Source organism: Gossypium hirsutum, chromosome A01 (genome assembly GCF_007990345.1).
Source record: "Gossypium hirsutum isolate 1008001.06 chromosome A01, Gossypium_hirsutum_v2.1, whole genome shotgun sequence".
Lineage (NCBI taxonomy): Eukaryota > Viridiplantae > Streptophyta > Magnoliopsida > Malvales > Malvaceae > Gossypium > Gossypium hirsutum.
This window is the reverse complement of record NC_053424.1, coordinates 119,558,896-119,576,784: the sequence shown is the minus strand read 5'-3', so window position 1 is coordinate 119,576,784 and position 17,889 is coordinate 119,558,896. Positions and strand designations below refer to the sequence as shown.

Here is a 17,889-nt window from a genome sequence, read left to right as displayed (position 1 = left end):
GTTTTTTGCAGTGTTTGTTAATGATTAAATTAGTTAATTTTAGTTTTTAATTGATCACTCGAATTATTTGGTTAAGTAATAGAAAAATGATAATTATTAATAGTTGTAGTCCTCGTGAGAATAATATATTTACTCATCATAGCTACACTATTAATTGAAAGATGCACAAAATTTTAGTTAGTTTCGTAACACATTACAACTCAAGTTTTTTGGTTTATGCGACCAGTTCATCAAATTCGAGATTATTTGTAAATTTAGTTTAAATAAATTCACTATAGAACTTTATTCATAGTGACCCAAATTTTGTGGTGGAAAACAGAAACACTATCCGTCAATTGAATTAAAAATAAATGATCTAACCTATTCAACTTATTATATGTAAATGAAAATAGAACAAACCAATATCAATCGATAAAAGAAAACTTAATGAAAGTTATACAAAATCGAGAGTTGTACTTTATTAAGTAATGTGAAATTCATGGTATCTTAACTCGAATTCAATTTAAATAATAAAAAGTATTTTTAAAATTAAAATCTAATTAAAAACTAAAAAAATACTTACTAAATTTTTAGTAATAAAATAAAATTTTTAAATGAGTGGAGTCAATAAAAAATGAGCCTGAACTTGAAAACGTATAAAGACGTCGAGCGTGAATTCCCACTAGAATACAAGTTACTTGTATTATGAAAGTAAGTGAAGATTTGTTGGGGTTTGGCATGTGAAAGATGGCGTAGGGGACCAACCATTTATTGCAGAATTCTACGATAGGAGGGAATAAGAATGTGATGCCTTAGTAACTTTGTAACAACGCTCGTGTTCCTTCCTTTTTACTGTATAATTAAGACATACATCATCTCTTGGATGTTCAAATCTGAGCAAACCATTCAAAACATATATTCCCACAAAGCAGGGCCATCTACTGTACCATCTAAAATTTACCTACGCTTGTAGGAGTTATTTTTTGAATGAACTGTTAGAAGCTTTCAAAAAGATATTTTTTAAAAAAAAGAATCAAAAGCACTTTTCTATTAGATCATGTCATGGCACTGAATGAGTCATTGAGGCAATGTGGGACCTCCTTTCTCTTTCCTTCTAATCAGGCTGTAAATCTCAATATATTGAATGATGATGTCCCATTCCCATGTAATTCTGTGAAAATCCCACACTTTGTTTCAAGGCCAGGGTCCCATTGCATTTGTCATAATAGTAGTAGATTTAGTATCGGTTTAGTATTATTTCTCGTCTAAAATTATTTTTGAAAAATAATACTAAACCGAAGAGTAGTATATAAACTTGCCACTACATTGAGGTGTTAAAAAATATTTTTAAAATATTCTAATTTAATCCTCAAATATTTTTAAATTCAATCTAATATAGAATATATTTAAAATAGGAAGATTAAATTGTCAAACTAATATATTTAAATTAATTTCGTTTAACAAAAAATAAATATATGAATACTCTATTTATGTAAAAATGTACAGATATGTCTGTATCAAAATTTTTGTCACCGGTATTTAGACCTGAATAAAATTAAAATAAATAAATAAATACTTTCTCTCTCACACAGACACCGCTTCACGTCTTACACACACCACTGTAAAATTTTCGTTCCTTCATTTTCCGTCGAAAGTTGAATTGAAAATTCAGAGAGGCAACAAAACTAAGGCTAACATATCACTGAAAGTGAATGCCTTTTCAAAGAGATCAAGATACATTTTGATTCTTTTCTATATACTGAGAAATTGAAGGCTTCTTTTCTTCTTTTTGGCGGAACAGAGGAGGGGAAATGCCGTTGACGAGGTACCAGATAAGGAATGAGTACAGCTTGGCCGATCCGGAGATTTATAGAGCTTCCGAAAAGGATGATCCCGAGGCTTTACTTGAAGGCGTCGCTATGGCTGGCCTCGTTGGTGTTTTACGCCAGCTCGGTGACCTTGCCGAGTCAGTCTCTTTCTCATCTTTTTTTTTTTTCCTTCTGGGGGACTGGGGAGGGAGGATTGTTTTTGGTTTAGCTCCGTGATCAGTTTTCTGCTTTGAATTTTGTGGTTTTGGAGCTGAATTCCTGCTCTTCATCTTTTATTTCTGATTGGAAGCTGAATCTTCAGATTCTCAATTTCGTATCTATTTATTTAGATTTTTATATCCGGTTGACTAAATTAACTTGGTTAGTAGTGATGCTAATTCTACAAATTCTAAGTTACTTTGCTTTGAGGTCCAGGTTATAGAAATAGCCGGAATCTATTAAAAAGTTTTCTCAATTATACTGAATTGGAATTTAATTCCATCCATTTGAATCTGAGATTTGCTTGGAATTTGCTTACTTGATTCTTTCGTCAAAATTTCCCAAATGGTGAGTTTCTTGGTATTTTAATGTGTTCTGGTTTGTGGTACTTGTGGTTTGGCGATCACCAATTTAGCAGTTGGAATTCAGAATTCCGTTCAAATTATGCAATTATTAGGAAAAAAAAAAAGCATTGCATGACACAAGTTTCAGTATGGATATCAGGAATTTCTCTGTCGACTGATTGTATGAGCTAGTTTATCATTACTTTTTTAGCTTTGTACCTGTCTGGTTTTGAATTGCTTTTCCTCATGGTTGATAAAGGTTTGCTGCTGAGATATTCCATGACTTACATGAAGATGTAATGGCAACTGCTGCAAGAGGCCATGGTCTAATGGTTCGAGTCCGACAACTTGAGGCTGAATTCCCTTCCATTGAAAAGCCATTTTTATCACAAACCAATCATTCATTATTCTTTACCAATGCAGGTTAGATTCAAGGTGTTTGTTTTTCACTATTTTACTAGTAGCCTTGGTTTCTGTTGTCATTTCTTGTTGCAATGGGGCACTTTGCTGTACGTGTTGGTTTCTTATGTTTTATATCTTTTGTACATGATTGCATTATCGGCAATTAGATCCTTACATTTTTTTAAAAATTACATTAGTTTCAAGGTGAATATCTGCTGCCTATGCTACAGGCAATGCTTTTACAAGTTTCATTTCCCATTTGCGTCACCATATAGAGTAACAGGAAGGTTTGTTTATATAACGGAAAACCAAAAGATGTATCCTTTCATGACTTTCTCCTAGTGTAATTTGTCATGCGCATAGATGCATTTTGCCTTCCCATAAACCCATGTTTGATTTGCAAGAATGGAATGAATAAATAAATGGGAACTGTGATCTTGGCATATGATAGAGTCAGATTTGAAAGATGAACCTAATTAATGATTTATTTATTGGTTCTGAAATAGAATATTGGAGTTTTCATGCACAAGGCACGATCTGCTAAACTGGTTGATAAATGTATTATCTTTTAGCAGGTGTTGACTGGCACCCTAATCTGCGCACGGAACATAATCTGATTACTCGTGGAGACTTACCTCGCTGTGTGCTGGATTCTTACGAGGAATGTCGAGGCCCTCCACGGTTATTCCTTTTGGACAAGTAAGATTTCCTTTTAGGTCTCAAGTAAATTTGTTGAAAGGAATTTTCATTCAGGTGATGAATCTTCTAATAATTTATTCCAGATTTGATGTTGCGGGTGCTGGGGCATGTTTAAAGCGTTACACTGATCCGTCATTCTTTAAAGCAGAATCAGCTTTCCCTGGAATTGAACCAGTAGAAGGTCAGAGGGAAAAGAAAGCCCGTAAAGTGAAGGTACCAAAGGGGAAAAAGAGAAATGTGACTCTTTTTTATTCATTTCCTTTTCTTTCTTTCTTTTTTTCTTGTTGGGGGGGGGGGAGGCTATTTATGACCCCATTGACGGTGTTGATAGAATGAATGTCTTGGTCATTGTGCCACATATGGCATCAACTTTTTCTTTGAAAGGATCTGCTTAGATTTCTATTTTGGTAATTATTCTAGCAGTTAGCGGTTATGTCTCATTTATTGCAGAAGTTGAGAGAGAGGTCTGTAGGATGACCCTAGTACTGATAAAAAAAACTAGAGCTTTGCATGGAAACTACAGATAATCACACTAGCTATAAACTTGATTTGACATGTTTCTTTAATTTCAGTGGAGATAAAGGTTTCTTAATGGTTGAATTACCTTTGCTTTGTTCATTTCCAGTTCATGATTGACATCTATGAGTTTGTGTTTGAGCTAACTCATGTCAAGTTTAGAGAGTAGTTCTTAGTTTAAAATATCTGATAGTGTGGTGTGCTTCTATGTGAGCAGTACACTTCATATCCGAGGCCCTACTCCATTTGAGGTGCTCTTGTTGCATTTGGGGTGATTTGCACAAATTATATCGAAGTACTGATTACGTTACTTCTCAGCTTTATGCCATTCCTTTTCCTTTTTTTATATCAATACAATAGAGTGAAATTATTTGTATGAGGGACTGGCAGCACATTGTAACTTTTTGGTACATCATTGTTTTAGTACTCAGTTTACAGTTTTCTTTCTATGTTGAGCTAGTTGTGTTATATGGTATATTGCCCTGTGTCCATACAGTTTCTTATATTATATTTTTTTGCAGAAAAAAGGATCAAGATGGAGGAATGAAGGGACACCAGAATTTGCACTGGCATCGCATGCCAAGTGAGTCTTTTAATTCTGCATCTGTGCCTTAGCTTCTTCTACTGATTAGGCATGCGTGTTTAAGTTTTAATATGGTTTCTTGGTGATTGAACTGCTTTCTGCTAGTGCAGATTGCATCAACTGTTTTTGCAGGAGCGTATTGAGAATGTCTACAATGATCCAGTTTGTCTTGTAAAACTAAAAAGAAGGCAATTGAATGAATTTCCACTTGACCCAAAATCTGGGAAAAGCTACATGGAGAAATTCCTGGAGACTCCTTCCCCGGAGCATAAAGCAGTTTATGAGACCTCTGGTGTTCCACAACCTCTGAGATTGACATCAAAGCATTCTAGTGAGTCAGGTCTTGAAATACATGAAATTAGTAAAGAGAGTCCTGTGAAGAATTCTTCGATTGGAAAGGAAATCTCAAGTTCTTCGCCTACTGTACTAGTCCAGAAATCATCCGTGGAAAAGTTGAATGAAGAAGTCATCGACAGAGAGATTGTAGAAGTGTCTGAACCAACAGGTAATTTCACAGATAAGATCCCCCTTCCCCTTCATAAAGAAACAGTTGAAAAGGAAATAATAGTAGATGGAGAAGGCAGAAAAGAATGCGGTACAGATGGGGATCATTCTGATGATATGATCAGTGAGGTTGACAATTACACGGATGCCCTTACAACCATGGACTCTGAAATGGATACAGACAATGAATACAGATCTAAGAATGACATTGCCTTCATAAATGTTGGAAAATGCCAAACAGGTTCTGATGCAAATGAAGAAAAACTTGAGGTGCAAGCCCATTCATCAGATTCTCAATCATTTGGGATCTCCTCTGAATCAGATGATGGTAATAGTTCGTTCAAGAAAGGAAGATCTAGTTTTTCCAACTCTGATAGCATGGACAATCTGGCTGAAGATATGGTGTCAGATAGTGAAGAAGCAGCTAAACTGTCCCCTTCTATTAAAAACCATGTTCCAGAGATTGTTGAGGAATCGCCCATCCAGCTTCCTGCATGTTCAGAGATGCACCATTCTAGTTCTGATAAGGTTTTACCGCCGAAAGATACTGGTGAATGTAGGCTTCCTGATCATGGAGAAGTATCTGAAAGTTCAAGTCTTGAAGATTTTAATTCCACATTTGTTTTGTTGGATCAAGCCAACTACATGGCAGCTTCTTTTCTGGAAAAGAAACTTGATGAAGTGCCCTCTAATATTGTTACTACTAATTCTGATTTGTCAGACAGTGATGATGGAGAATATTTTGCAGATTCTTCAGAAGTCATTTGTGCTGGTTCGTCTGAGAAACAGGAGGTTTCTTTGACTGCTCTTTCTGCTGATGAAAGCCTTCCCCAAGAGGAGTTGGACAGTGGAGGCACAAATATCTCTTCTGATGCTTTGCCACATTTATCAAACATTTTACAGCTTGCTTCTGAAAAGAGGAGGGGTAATGATCCTTCAGATGAAGTTGTTAAAACAGATTTTATTAGAGAAAGTTGTGAGGAAAATTCAGTCAACCAAATAACTGATTCACGATATCCAATAACTTCACCAACAGAGCAGCTCCCTTGTTCAACCTTGGGAGAAATAGAAAGAGATGCAGGTATTACACTACCACCTGAAGGTTCGGATGTTATGGAGCCTGTCAGCTTAGCTTATGAGGTCAATGATGCTACTTTAGAAGCTGCTCTGAACTTGGAATATATGATTCCTATGCCAAATACTTCAGAGACTTTTGGCTTTAATGAACAGAAACTTTCAGACATATTACCTGATGATCCTAACTCCATGGTGGTAGGAGCTTCATTTCATGAAAAGGAACACAATTTTAATGAATCATTTGATGCTTCAGAGGGAGAAGAAACTAGGGAATTTCCCTGCAGTGTGGATTCGGTGGAAGGAGATGCTAACCTTTCTGTTCTTCCATCTCATGTTGCTGATAATTTGGACATCAAGGATCATGTGAGCTTAGATGATCTAGCTACTGGAAATGCTCTTGCAGAAAGTGTCGTCGTCTCTACTGCTGCTTGTGGTTCTGCTGACTTTGATGATGCTGTTGATAATACTACTTTTCAGACTTCAAATTTGATTGGTTCGGCATCTGGAAATCTAATGTATTTGGAAGAGTCTCCTTCTGGTGATGGAGATCTATGTCAGGAAGAATTGGAATCTAATGAGGTTATTTCTCAAGGATGTCTTACAGGCTTAGAGACACGAGAAGAAACAAATCCAGTGGAAGGTGCTCCAGCAGATATAGTTTCCACTTCATGCAAATCAGTCTCTCACAACTGTTCCAATTTAGAAGACGATAGTCAGCATTTATCACCGGTTCAACCAACCAAAAATCGTTTGACTTCCATTGATTTAACTGCAACACCAACTTCTTTAGAATTGAGTAATCAAGAGTCTGAATCAAAAAATTTGAGTAAGCTGATGGAAAAAAGAGCAGATATGGTGTCTTCACCAAGCCATTGCTTATCAGAAAAAGAAACTTCTTTCGAGCAGTCCTTAGACTTCCCTACAAATCAGCATGATATGGGAAGCCTGGATATAGTTGAAGATGGTTCAAATATTTCACATCTCCTGTCCAATCAGATACAAAATTCTTTTACTCATTCCGACCAAGGCTTTTCAAGTAAACCTTCATTGGAGTTTTCACAGCAATCAGATTGGCAAAGTAAGCAAGAAAGATATCCATCAGGTTCTATTCATCCTGCCTTTGGCCTGCTTCCAGAGGCAACCAAAGTTAGCATGGAGGAAATGCCTCCATTGCCGCCTCTTCCTCCAATGCAGTGGAGGTTAGGGAGAATTCAACATGTTTCTCCAGCTTCACAAAGAGAATTGGTCGAACAGGGTCAGGGGTCATTCCCAGTGATGCCACAATGTAGAACTGATGGGAAACTGCAGTTTGGTTTATCAGCATTAGAGAAAGCAAATGAACAGCCCAGAAACCCGTTTTTACCCATAGTGGATGGTGAAGAGAGGTCTGGTCATGTGTCTAATCAATTAGCTGTTGATTGCATGCAGCTCCCTGGTCCTTTTTCTAAGCACCCTCCAGCTATGGGTAGCGACACTAATAGCCAATTCAGTGATACCTGGCTGGATAGAACACACTCAAACCCATATTTTACTTTGCCCGTAATATCAAATAAAAGCATTGAGTGTGATTCCATTGCGTTGGAAGACGATAGGGTAGAATCCACTCACTCATCACTGATGCCAGCTACTGATACAACTTCAAGACATATTACCATTGTATCTTCACATGAGAAAATAACACATCCTCCAGACCAGTTTGTACCGGATATAGGTTTGGAAGGTGGGGCATATCAGCACCCTGAACAAAATTCCAGGAGAGAGGAGAGGAATCTTCCTAATATATCTGTGCCCCTGCCAGTTAAGAGAGAGGAGCATATACCAAGCAAGGTAGTGGAGGATCTTTTAATGGAAGTAGAACAACAGTTTCCAACCAAGGTAGAGGAGCAGCCTCAACATGGTTTGGCAGTTTCAGAGGGAGAATCTTCGCAGATATCAAATGACATTGTTAAGCAAGGTTTGGCATCTCCAGAGGTAGATATTGCAGAGACATCAAATACAACTGTGCAGCATGAGTTGTCAATTTCAGAGGGAGCAGCAGTGCGGCCGTCAATTACGCTTGCTCTATCACCAGTTGTTGAAGATGAAAACTCGAATGGCAATCCAACTGTGAAGCTTCCTCGACCTCGCAATCCTCTCATTGATGCTGTTGCTGCTCATGACAAGAGCAAGGTAATTATGGCCTTTCATTTCATTTCATTTTTTTTTCAATTTTGCCTTTGTTTTTTGTAAGTAACAATTTCAATTTTGTGCAGTTGAGAAAGGTAACGGAACGGATTCACCCTCCAGTCATTCCAAAGGTAGACGAAAGAGATTCGTTGCTGGAACAGATACGAACAAAGGTTAGATCGAATCCCCATTGATGTTTGTTTTGTTCCTTCCATTTTAAGTAGGAAAAAAACAGATGCTTTTACTGTTGGAGATGCTTCTTTTTTGATAAACTGAGAGTTGTTATTTTATTTTATACAGTCCTTCAACTTGAAGCCTGCTGTGGTTACCAGACCCAGTATTCAGGGTCCTAAAACCAACTTAAGAGTAGCAGCAATCTTGGAGAAAGCAAATGCAATTCGCCAGGTTTGTGCTTGCCCTCATCTTTCTCTTTTTCTTCACATTTTGTGTGTGTGTGCATGCAATTCATAAAATCATTCACTGTTGAAATAGGCATTAGCTGGCAGTGATGAAGATGATGACGAAGATAGTTGGAGTGACTCTTAAAAAGACAAAAGGCAAGGACACATCCTTTTGGATATGCTTGTTGAAAATTTTCATTTCATTCAATATGTTAAATTCTCCATCTTAGTGAATAGCAAATATATATATACGTGTGTATGTATGTATGTATGTATGTATGTATGTATTGTCTTGTGGTCAGTGGTTTATTCTTTTTTTCTTTCTCAACATTCTCATTCTGTTGGTGTATAAAATTCTGCTCTTCCTTTTTCCAAGTATATCACGGCACTTGGCTTTGCTATATTATACGAGAATGAGTTTCATGGCTCATGGCATCATGGAATGGGATGCTGTGTGTCCAAATCCAGTGATATGAGGCATTATTTTATCTTACTTGAATATGTTGAAAAGTGTAATTTTTTTTTTGAAGAATCAACTGTAATTTGTGAATTCCCTGAACAAGTTTTATTTGTTTGTGATACTTTTCTCTGTCAATTTGTTTTGAAGACATCATTGGGGGGATGGATATGTGTAAAATTGTTGAGAACCATGCCAAAAAAACGATTAGATTTGACTAGGAGAAAAAGTCATTACAATATAAATATTTTTGGGTTCTCAAAGTTGTGTATACTTAAACAAAGAATGAATGTTTTTTTTTATCTATAATTTTGTGAACCCTTAAGTAAACTTATTGTTGCAATAACAAACAATTGTGTATACAAATTGGGTTTAGGTTTTATGGGTGACTTTTAGTTTGTTAGAGTGTAAACCCTAATCTGTGGTGAGAAAGAAGAAGAGAGAAAGTGTTGGATGGAGAAAGGGCCTGTACGAGACACAGCCTTCCTCTTGCCTGACCTAACTAATAACACTAACTTGGTTTCTTTTTGACTTTGTATTGAAATGGTCCGTTCTTATCTCAGTAAGGCTGGTACCGTCCAAAGGCAGTATTAACAAGTACGGCCAATTTGTTTACTAATATTAAATTTAATGAAAATGGAATATTTCATTTTCAGATGGTGCTTGATCGAGTAGGAAATGAAGGGTCAAATATTCGTACCATCCGTCCACTCCTACTTTTGTCCTTCCTCATTCTTTCCTTTTTTATATTCCCCACCTTGCCCTCCCTTTTCTTTTTGTCTTCACCTTGCCGTACGTACGAATCCCTCCTCTACCCTTCTCTTTGAAGTCCCCTCCAATTATTTCATCATTTTGAATTTAATTGTCAATTTTGTAGTCAAATTATTTACTAATTAAATACTATCGAAGAACCAATTTAACCAACCGGTAAGATGTCAATCTATTTTTGGCTTCTTCATATATCAAAAACATTCGGATTTTATGTGAATCATATATGATTTTTCTTCAAAAAAATCAAGCCTTGGAAGGAAATGGTGCGCACTGCTAGTACTAGTAGTTATACTTACCGAAAGCGGGAAGGGGTAATTTCGTCCTTAGATGGAAACACACCTCAATCAAAGGCCATAATCGTAATTTTAACCTTTCACCCCTTCTTCTTCACTCTTTTGTCGTTTTTTTGGTTTTCTGTTAAAAGTTGGTGAATCGCACCTTAAAAGCACCCCATTTTTTACTCAAGTTTTCCCCAACTCACAAAACTCCCAAGCTCTCAACTTTAACTATGAAGAAACAAAAACCAGACAACCTTAAAGGCTTCAACCCCTTTAATCAGCTGCCTCAAGAGATCATCTTCACCATCCTCGACCTCCTTAACTCCAATCCTCTCGACATAAAGTCTTTCTCTTTAGCTTGCAAGTCTTTCTACGCTGCTGAATCCAAGCACCGTACCTCCCTCAAGCCCTCCGCCAGGAACACCTCCCTTCAATCCTTTCCCGCTACCCCAACATCGCCCATCTCCATCTCACGCGCTGCTCACGTGTCTCCGACACCTGTCTCTCCTTTGTATCCCATGCATGCGCCTCCTCGCTTCGCTCCATTGATTTATCCAGAACTCATCTCTTTTCCGCTTCTGGGTTGTTGGCTTGGCTTTGAATTGTAACAACTTGGTTGAGATTGATTTGTCCAATGCCACGGAGTTGAAGACTCGGCTATGGCTGCCGTTTCCCAAGCTAAGAACTTGGAAAAGCTATGGCTCGCGAGGTGTAAGTCGGTTACGGATTTGGGGGTGGGATGTGTTGCTGTTGGATGCAGAAAATTGAAGTCCATTTGCTTGAAATGGTGCTTGGGGGTTGGTGATTTAGGGTTGGTTTGCTTGCTGTTAAGTGCAACCACATTTGCTACTTGGATCTTTCTTACTTACCTGTAAGTAACTCGTGAGTTTACTCTGTTTGCAGGTTGTTGTCTTGCCTGTTAATATCGTGTATATTCATTGTTTTAACATTGTGCAGATTACAAGTAATGTTTATCACCTATCTTGAAATTACAACATCTAGAGACTTGGCCTTGAAGGATGTTTCGGCATCGATGATGACAGCCTTGCTGTCCTCAAACATGGATGCATTCATTAAGGTATACTGTTCTGAAAGTTTACTCTATAGATGGAATGTTTAATTTTTTTTTTACAACATTTAGTTGACATAATGCATTTGTCAGAGTCTTGATGTGTCAACTTGTCAGAATATTAGTCACAATGGCTTGTCTTCCCTAGTAAGTGGTGCTGTAGGTCTGCAGCAACTTACCTTAGCCCATGGTTCACCTGTAAGTCTTCCTATATGTGCTCCTCTCTTGCTGCTCTAACAGGTTCCTTTTATATATTTGAGAGTGTTTAGTGTAGCATTTTGGTGATATATCAGGTAACCTCTTCCTTGGTGATTCTTTGAAAAAGTTTTCTATGTTGCAATCTGTTAAATTGGATGGTTGTCTGATTAGCTATGATGGACTGAAAACTATCGGAAACTGGTGCCCTTCATTAAGGGAATTGAGTTTAAGTAAATGCTCAGGAGTAACAGATGAAGGCCTCTCGTCCATTGTAACAAGGCATAAAGACCTAAGGAAACTAGACATTACGTGTTGCCGCAAGATAACTGATGTCTCTATTTCCCGCATCACAAATTCGTGCAACTCTCTTACTTCTCTCAGGATGGAGTCCTGTACCCTGGTTTCTAGGAAGCCTTTGTTTTGATCGGCCAGCGTGTCATTTGCTTGAAGAGCTTGACTTACGATAATGAATTGATGATAAAGGTTATTTTTCTCCTATTTCTTCATTTTGCTAGTATAGTCAGCACACAGTGTTAATTGACGCACTTACACTCGCTTCCCTTTGCAGGTCTGAAGTACATATCCAGATGTTCCAACTATCCAACTTAAGCTAGAATTTGCCTTAATATAACTGATGAGGACTTATCCATATCGGCAGGGCTGCTCAAAACTTAGAGCTTGATTATACAGGTTAGCTGTTTGAGCTGTGTAGCAAGCAATTCCGTACAGTTATGACTGAGTTATCATTGATGCAGTGAAAAAGAGAATTCATGCTTATCTAAACAAGGCTACGTTTCAGGTCTGTAGAATAACAGATTCAGGCATTATAGCAATTGCACAAGGTTGCCCTGGCCTTGAAATGATTAATATAGCTTACTGCAAAGATATTACCGATCATTCCTTGCTATCTTTATCCAAATGCTCACGGTTAAGACGCTTGAAAGTCGAGGGTGTTCTATGATAACATCTTTAGGACTAACAGCTGTTGCTGTGGGATGCAAGGAACTTACCAAGCTAGACGTAAAGAAGTGTCCTAATATTGATGATGCAGGAATGCTTCCACTTACTCATTTTTCTCAAAACCTTCGACAAGTATGCTACTCTGTCTTTCTCGGAACTTTGCTTTCATTCCACAATCTGATAGTTTCTCTTTCGATTATTGTCCATAGCTCGGTTACGGACATAGGATTGTGTCACTGGCTGCATTAGCTGCCTCAGAACATAACAATTCTGCACTTAAAAGTTTGACTCCTACTGACTACCTGTTTGCTGCATGGAGGTTGACAAAGTGAAACTTCAGGCAGAGTTTAAATGGCTGCTACCCATCGACTTATTGAACATTTGGAAGCACGCGGTTGTACTTTTCAATGGAGAGATAAAGTGCTTCAGGTAAAGTTTATGATTTCTGTAATGTAATAAAAGTTCCTTGATTCAAATGTGTCTATGATGGACATAAGTGATTAAATCATCCAATTGACAGGTGGAATTAGATCCCAAGTGTTGGAAATTACGGTTGGAAGATCTAATGCGTAGAGATCCTTGAAGATCTTGTAGGTCGAATGAGTTAGCCACTAATTATTGGGAAATGCAGATTCTAGGCATGGACACGTAAATCAAGAAAGATATTCGTTTGTTTGCGAAGCATTACCTTCAGGTGCTGTATAACTACTTTTAAGATTTATGATATATGCTGAAATACACAATATGACCAATGCATTGAAAGGAATAAATTGATGTTTTTCCTGTTTCGACTTCAACCTTTTTGTCTTTCTATTCATCACATTCATGCATTGCAGATACATCTCTATGACAATGACTGCTATCACAACTTTAAGCTTACGTGTAATTTAAGACACTACAACTTTCAAGACAATCAAACCATAAACATGGGAAGGAAAAAAAACTGAAAAGAGACGGAGCTCAGAGCTATGAACACTGCTCTGTCGACTGTACTAGGAAAAGAACAACATTGATGCACACAAAAATACATACAAGAGAATGAATGATAAATACACAAATAATCATGTAGGGTAAAAAAAAGAATGAAGCTAAAGGCTTACCTATAGATTAGATGTATGATTGAGTTGAAAGTTTATAACCCGAACCATGGCTGATAGTGCCAGCGATAGGAAGGCAAAAATGACATACTGAGAGCCGAAGCTGAGGCATCGGTGAAATATTGTCTTGTCCCTCTCTCATATTGTTTGTCAATGGAATCGCCGCGGATGTGGATGATATCAACAGGTATGCCACCATCTGCAACTTCAATTAATCAAAACCCTTTCCGAACATAGATATGCGTCCGGGCTTTGGATAATGTACAGCTTACTATCCCACGCCACCTTTAAGCTTTTATTTTATAATTCTACCTTGTTAATTTTAATCAATCAAATTGGATCATAGCAGCAGCACTTTGTAGTTTAATAACTGGAAGTTGTGTTACATGCTACTATGGAAGCAGAAATTTGTAATAAACAAAAGAAAAAAGAAATGATCGGAAAACCAACTTGATCTCCAAAAAAGTCGGGCATGGCAGAGATACGTTGTTCTAATATGTTATTGTTTTTCCAAATCGAAAGCACCTGTCTCCACGCTTGTCCTCCGGTGTACAAATCGATAGAGCTGCAATTGCCAAAAAAATACCTGAAAAAAAAAATCAAATTTAAACTGTAATGTGACTGTGAGTTTGGAATATGATTAGAGTTGGAATAAGCACCTGTATTCAGAATAGCGATCGAAATTTTTCCAACCACATGCTTGTTGGAAGCCATGATAATGAAGATGCAAAGAGAGAAGAAAGCCAATCTCTGAGAAAAGAGAACCTTTATTCAACAAATCCTCCCTTTTCCAACGCCTGTTAATGGCAGAGACGCCGGAGTAGGGTTCTCGCGTTGGAATTGGATCCAGCATCATCAATCTAGTTGGTTCAACGGGGTTCGAACATCATTTGAGAATCGAAGATAAGATGGGAGATTTGGGGACTAAATGAGGAGGAGATGAAAGAAACAGGAGTTGAGAAACGTTGTTTTGTTTGTTTCGTACCGGAAACAGACAACTCTGCGTAAGTCAACTCACTCAGCTGTCTTGGAAGGGAAGGGACTCATTCATGTGGGGCATTTTCTTCTATTTATGACGTGGCGGGAAATGATCACCCAACATTACGTGGGACCTCCACCTCCGTCGGATCCATATGCTAATAGTTATGGTTTGCTATGGCTATTCTGTTTTCCATATGCATGAGGTGAATGAACCCAATGCAAGTTTGACTTGTAATAAGAAATAGTAAGTTAATATTTATATAATAAAATTAGTTACTTTAAAAAATTATTCATTAACCAAATAATAAAATGGATAGAATCTGTAATGTAATATCAAAATAAAGACTAATTTACTCATTATTTAATAAAATTAACAAAATACAATCTAATTTTCAGTTCAGAGTCTCTATAATATTTTTACCATATTTGCATGTGCTTGATTTATATGGATTATTATAGAATTTTGGAGTAGCCTACCATGACCATGAAATATTAACTAAAACTTTTTTTATTAAAAAAAATCAATTTATTTGAAGTGGCCTATTACCTACACATTTTTGAACCCTACAGGTACCCCTTCACTTGTATCTGTTTTTCAATATTTTGGCTTCTGTCCAGCTTATTACTATTGGGCGTGACCTCACAAGAGAAATTGAACAGCTTATTGGATGACTCCAAAACAGACCACAGTCTGCACGCTGCAGACTGCGCACAGCAGGACTTCCACGCCTCTTCTCACTCTAACACAGATCGAAACCACAGACTCCTGATATGTTTACTTTTCAAGTTCAGAAAAAATAATAAAATAACAAGACTACCACACTCTGTCTTATGCGTCCTCATACCCACAGAAAACTAATATAAACAAAAATTGCTTACACACTACACTACTACTTGTGTGAGTCTGTTTTGCTTAGTCTTGAGATATGCATTATATACATTTGGAAATCAAGTTTTGCAGTACACAGAAAAGCAACCAAAATCTGTTTGCACATTCATCTCTTCTTCCTGTTCTGACATGGCTGATGAAACACCCAGTTAAAAAGTAAAACTACTGCTGCATTTTTAACTATATTTAATGCATACAATGCTCACACCACCATCTCCATATTTATACTCACCCATTACCAAATAATTTACTACTACTCAAAAATACTAAAAAAAGTTCACAAAATAGAATAATACCTTTTCAAAATTAAACATGATCACTCGTTTATTGTACACCTAACTCAGCTACTCCAAGGTTGATTGCGAACAGTATAGCGATAAGCAGCCAACCTTTTTTCTCCTGGAACTGTATTATCCACTGACACTAGTTTGCCTATTCCTTGATGTATAGGAGTTGCGAATGGCTTCCTCTGTTGGACTTAGTTTCCTTGGCTTCTCCACTGCAATGGTGTAGCTGTCTTCTTGTTGGGCACGATTCTGCACTATATTCTAAGTCCCACCTCCTACTACCAGTCCCATGTTATGGTTGCTCCAGCCTGCAAGTTTTAGAGCATATAAGATATAATGAAATGTTTTCTTTTACCACAAGTTAGCTAAGAGCAATAAACTACTGACCTCAATCCCTTCAATTTGAATGTTCACTTTCTCTCCTCCTTTAAAGTGAACTCCGAGGCTGGTTTCTGTAAGTCATTGGTCGACTCAGTCCACCATACTGTACTGGAACATTTCAGGCTTATAAATCTGAAACATTTGTAGCGAGGTAGTATTGGATCTATACTGCGATGGGAAACAAGAAATGAACTCATTGTACGTGTTCACGCAATGCCCTCTCTGGGATGACGACTTGCTTTAGTTCTGAGTTAAAAATGGACCGACATTGAGTACGCACTGAAGTACCATGGGACATTTGAATCTAACCCAGGGTGGGAGTTAAGCATCTCCTAACGTTTGAACAAGAGACAGAGCTGTTGCTCTTTCGGCCTTTCGGGTTATCTTGAAAAGGGAAGATCTATTTGAGTACCTAGTTCCTCTTAGGCATGTCTTTTAATCAGTGACTTGTAATAGGTTAATCCCACAGGCTTGTGTAGGGACGATCCCTCTTTCGGACTTGATTCTCCATCTAGAAATTGTTCGTTTCTCTCCACAAGATTCTCTCGTACATATCCTTATCTTTAAAAACACCATAAGCATTGTAGCAAACAGGGTGACCTTCCCTGTCGTAACCATGCATATAAGCAACAACTCCTTCAAGCTCCTTGAACCCCAAGTCTTCTTCCCCAACACTGTCGGCCTTAAACTCTTTCCTCCAAGCAAGACATTTTTCAACATGCGGAAGGAATCCAACCACCCTGAAGTCCTAGCTCGCAAGAACTTCAACAAAACGACATCAGCTTTTTCGTCTTCAGCAAGTAAAGGATCCCCACATGGTGCATTCACCGTCCGGGCCATAAGAAGCCATGAGCTTGTCCTTGAGCTCTTGCAACGCCTTCTTCTCGGAAGCTTTCAAATGGGAGGTAAAATAGGTATCTTCCTTAAAAGGAGAGCGAAGACTAGCGGCTTCCATTAGAGTAGTAACAAAGCTTTTCTTGTAAGGCTTAGAGAAGCCTCTGGGATAGAAATGGGTGAGTGTGGATTCTCCATTGAATGAGAAAGACCCAGATGGAATCTGTGTAAAAATGCTGCAAAGGGATTTGTTAAGATATGCAGTAAATGTGAATAAGTTGAAGTATAACGAAGAGGAAGAGAGAAAAAGCAGGTTGCTCGCAGGGTAAAGGGAAAGTGACAAGTGCACTGCAATGTTGCCTGCAACACCAATTGAACAAAGCAAACCCGAAGAGATTATTTAATGAGAGACAAAAGAAGATTAGTTTTTTTTATAGAGAGAGAGAAGATTTTGCTCAAAAGAAATAAAAAGACAAGAAGCCGCGAGTTTGGTGTTTTGAAGTAGCGGCTTTAATAAAACAGAGAGAAGAAGCAAGGGCAAGAGAGTGGGTGTCAGAGAGTGAGCTGAGCCGAGTTAAGGGAGTGAGTAAAGGCGTAAAGCGGTGGCTTGCAGAGATGGTGATAATAATTGAGGAATTCAGGGGAGGGAAGCACGGGATTCAGTTTGGTCTTCCAATGGGACCCAAAGGAACCAGCTTTAACTTTCCCTCTTTCTTTGTGGGTCCCCCTTTTCTTCAAAGCTAAATTTTCGGTCTTTTTTACAGAATTTTTTGGTGTCTTAAATTTAAACAGGACTGTGATTCACATTAATTTCGATTAAAATCATTATAGAAAAATCCAATAAACAAACGAAACATGTATTTTTTTTCCTTTCACTGGTGTGGATTTCAAGGCGATCTTTGTGGATATAATGATGGAGACGTAAACCTAGATAATAATGTAATTAAGCTTATTAATCAAAGCTTTAACCAATAGTATGAACTGTTTCC

The 17,889-nt window shown here is 37.7% G+C and overlaps 1 protein-coding gene and 2 pseudogenes across 4 annotated transcripts; 2 read left to right on the top strand and 1 right to left on the bottom strand.

The window, feature by feature from the left end:
• Positions 1 to 1,550: 1,550 nt before the first annotated feature.
• LOC107939667 (protein SCAR2) lies at positions 1,551 to 9,181 on the top strand. Of its 4 annotated transcripts, none has more exons than XM_016873024.2 (9): positions 1,551 to 1,945; positions 2,610 to 2,773; positions 3,325 to 3,451; positions 3,535 to 3,688; positions 4,489 to 4,550; positions 4,661 to 8,300; positions 8,384 to 8,470; positions 8,598 to 8,702; positions 8,790 to 9,181. In XM_016873024.2, exons 1-9 carry the CDS (start codon positions 1,791 to 1,793, stop codon positions 8,841 to 8,843), a joined length of 4,548 nt encoding a protein of 1,515 aa, XP_016728513.2. In that variant the 5' UTR covers positions 1,551 to 1,790; the 3' UTR covers positions 8,844 to 9,181. The 4 variants fall into 4 exon arrangements, with proteins under 4 accessions (XP_016728513.2, XP_016728514.2, XP_016728515.2 ...); XM_016873025.2 differs by having other exon boundaries at positions 1,555 to 1,945; positions 3,328 to 3,451; XM_016873026.2 differs by having other exon boundaries at positions 1,555 to 1,945; positions 3,535 to 3,664.
• Positions 9,182 to 10,332: 1,151 nt separating this feature from the next.
• On the top strand, positions 10,333 to 13,119 carry LOC121219490 (F-box/LRR-repeat protein 3-like; annotated as a pseudogene).
• Positions 13,120 to 15,738: 2,619 nt separating this feature from the next.
• The window catches only part of LOC121219463 (patellin-6-like), a 3,029-nt pseudogene continuing 878 nt past the window's right edge, over positions 15,739 to 17,889 (bottom strand).

Bases quoted from the DNA above. Each gene is read 5' to 3' on its own strand.
- LOC107939667 (XM_016873024.2), top strand. From the start codon at position 1,791: ATGCCGTTGACGAGGTACCAGATAAGGAATGAGTACAGCTTGGCCGAT. The intron at 1,946-2,609 runs GTCAGTCTCTTT...TGGTTGATAAAG, and splicing joins CAGCTCGGTGACCTTGCCGA to GTTTGCTGCTGAGATATTCC. The intron at 3,689-4,488 runs GTGACTCTTTTT...ATTTTTTTGCAG, and splicing joins CAAAGGGGAAAAAGAGAAAT to AAAAAAGGATCAAGATGGAG.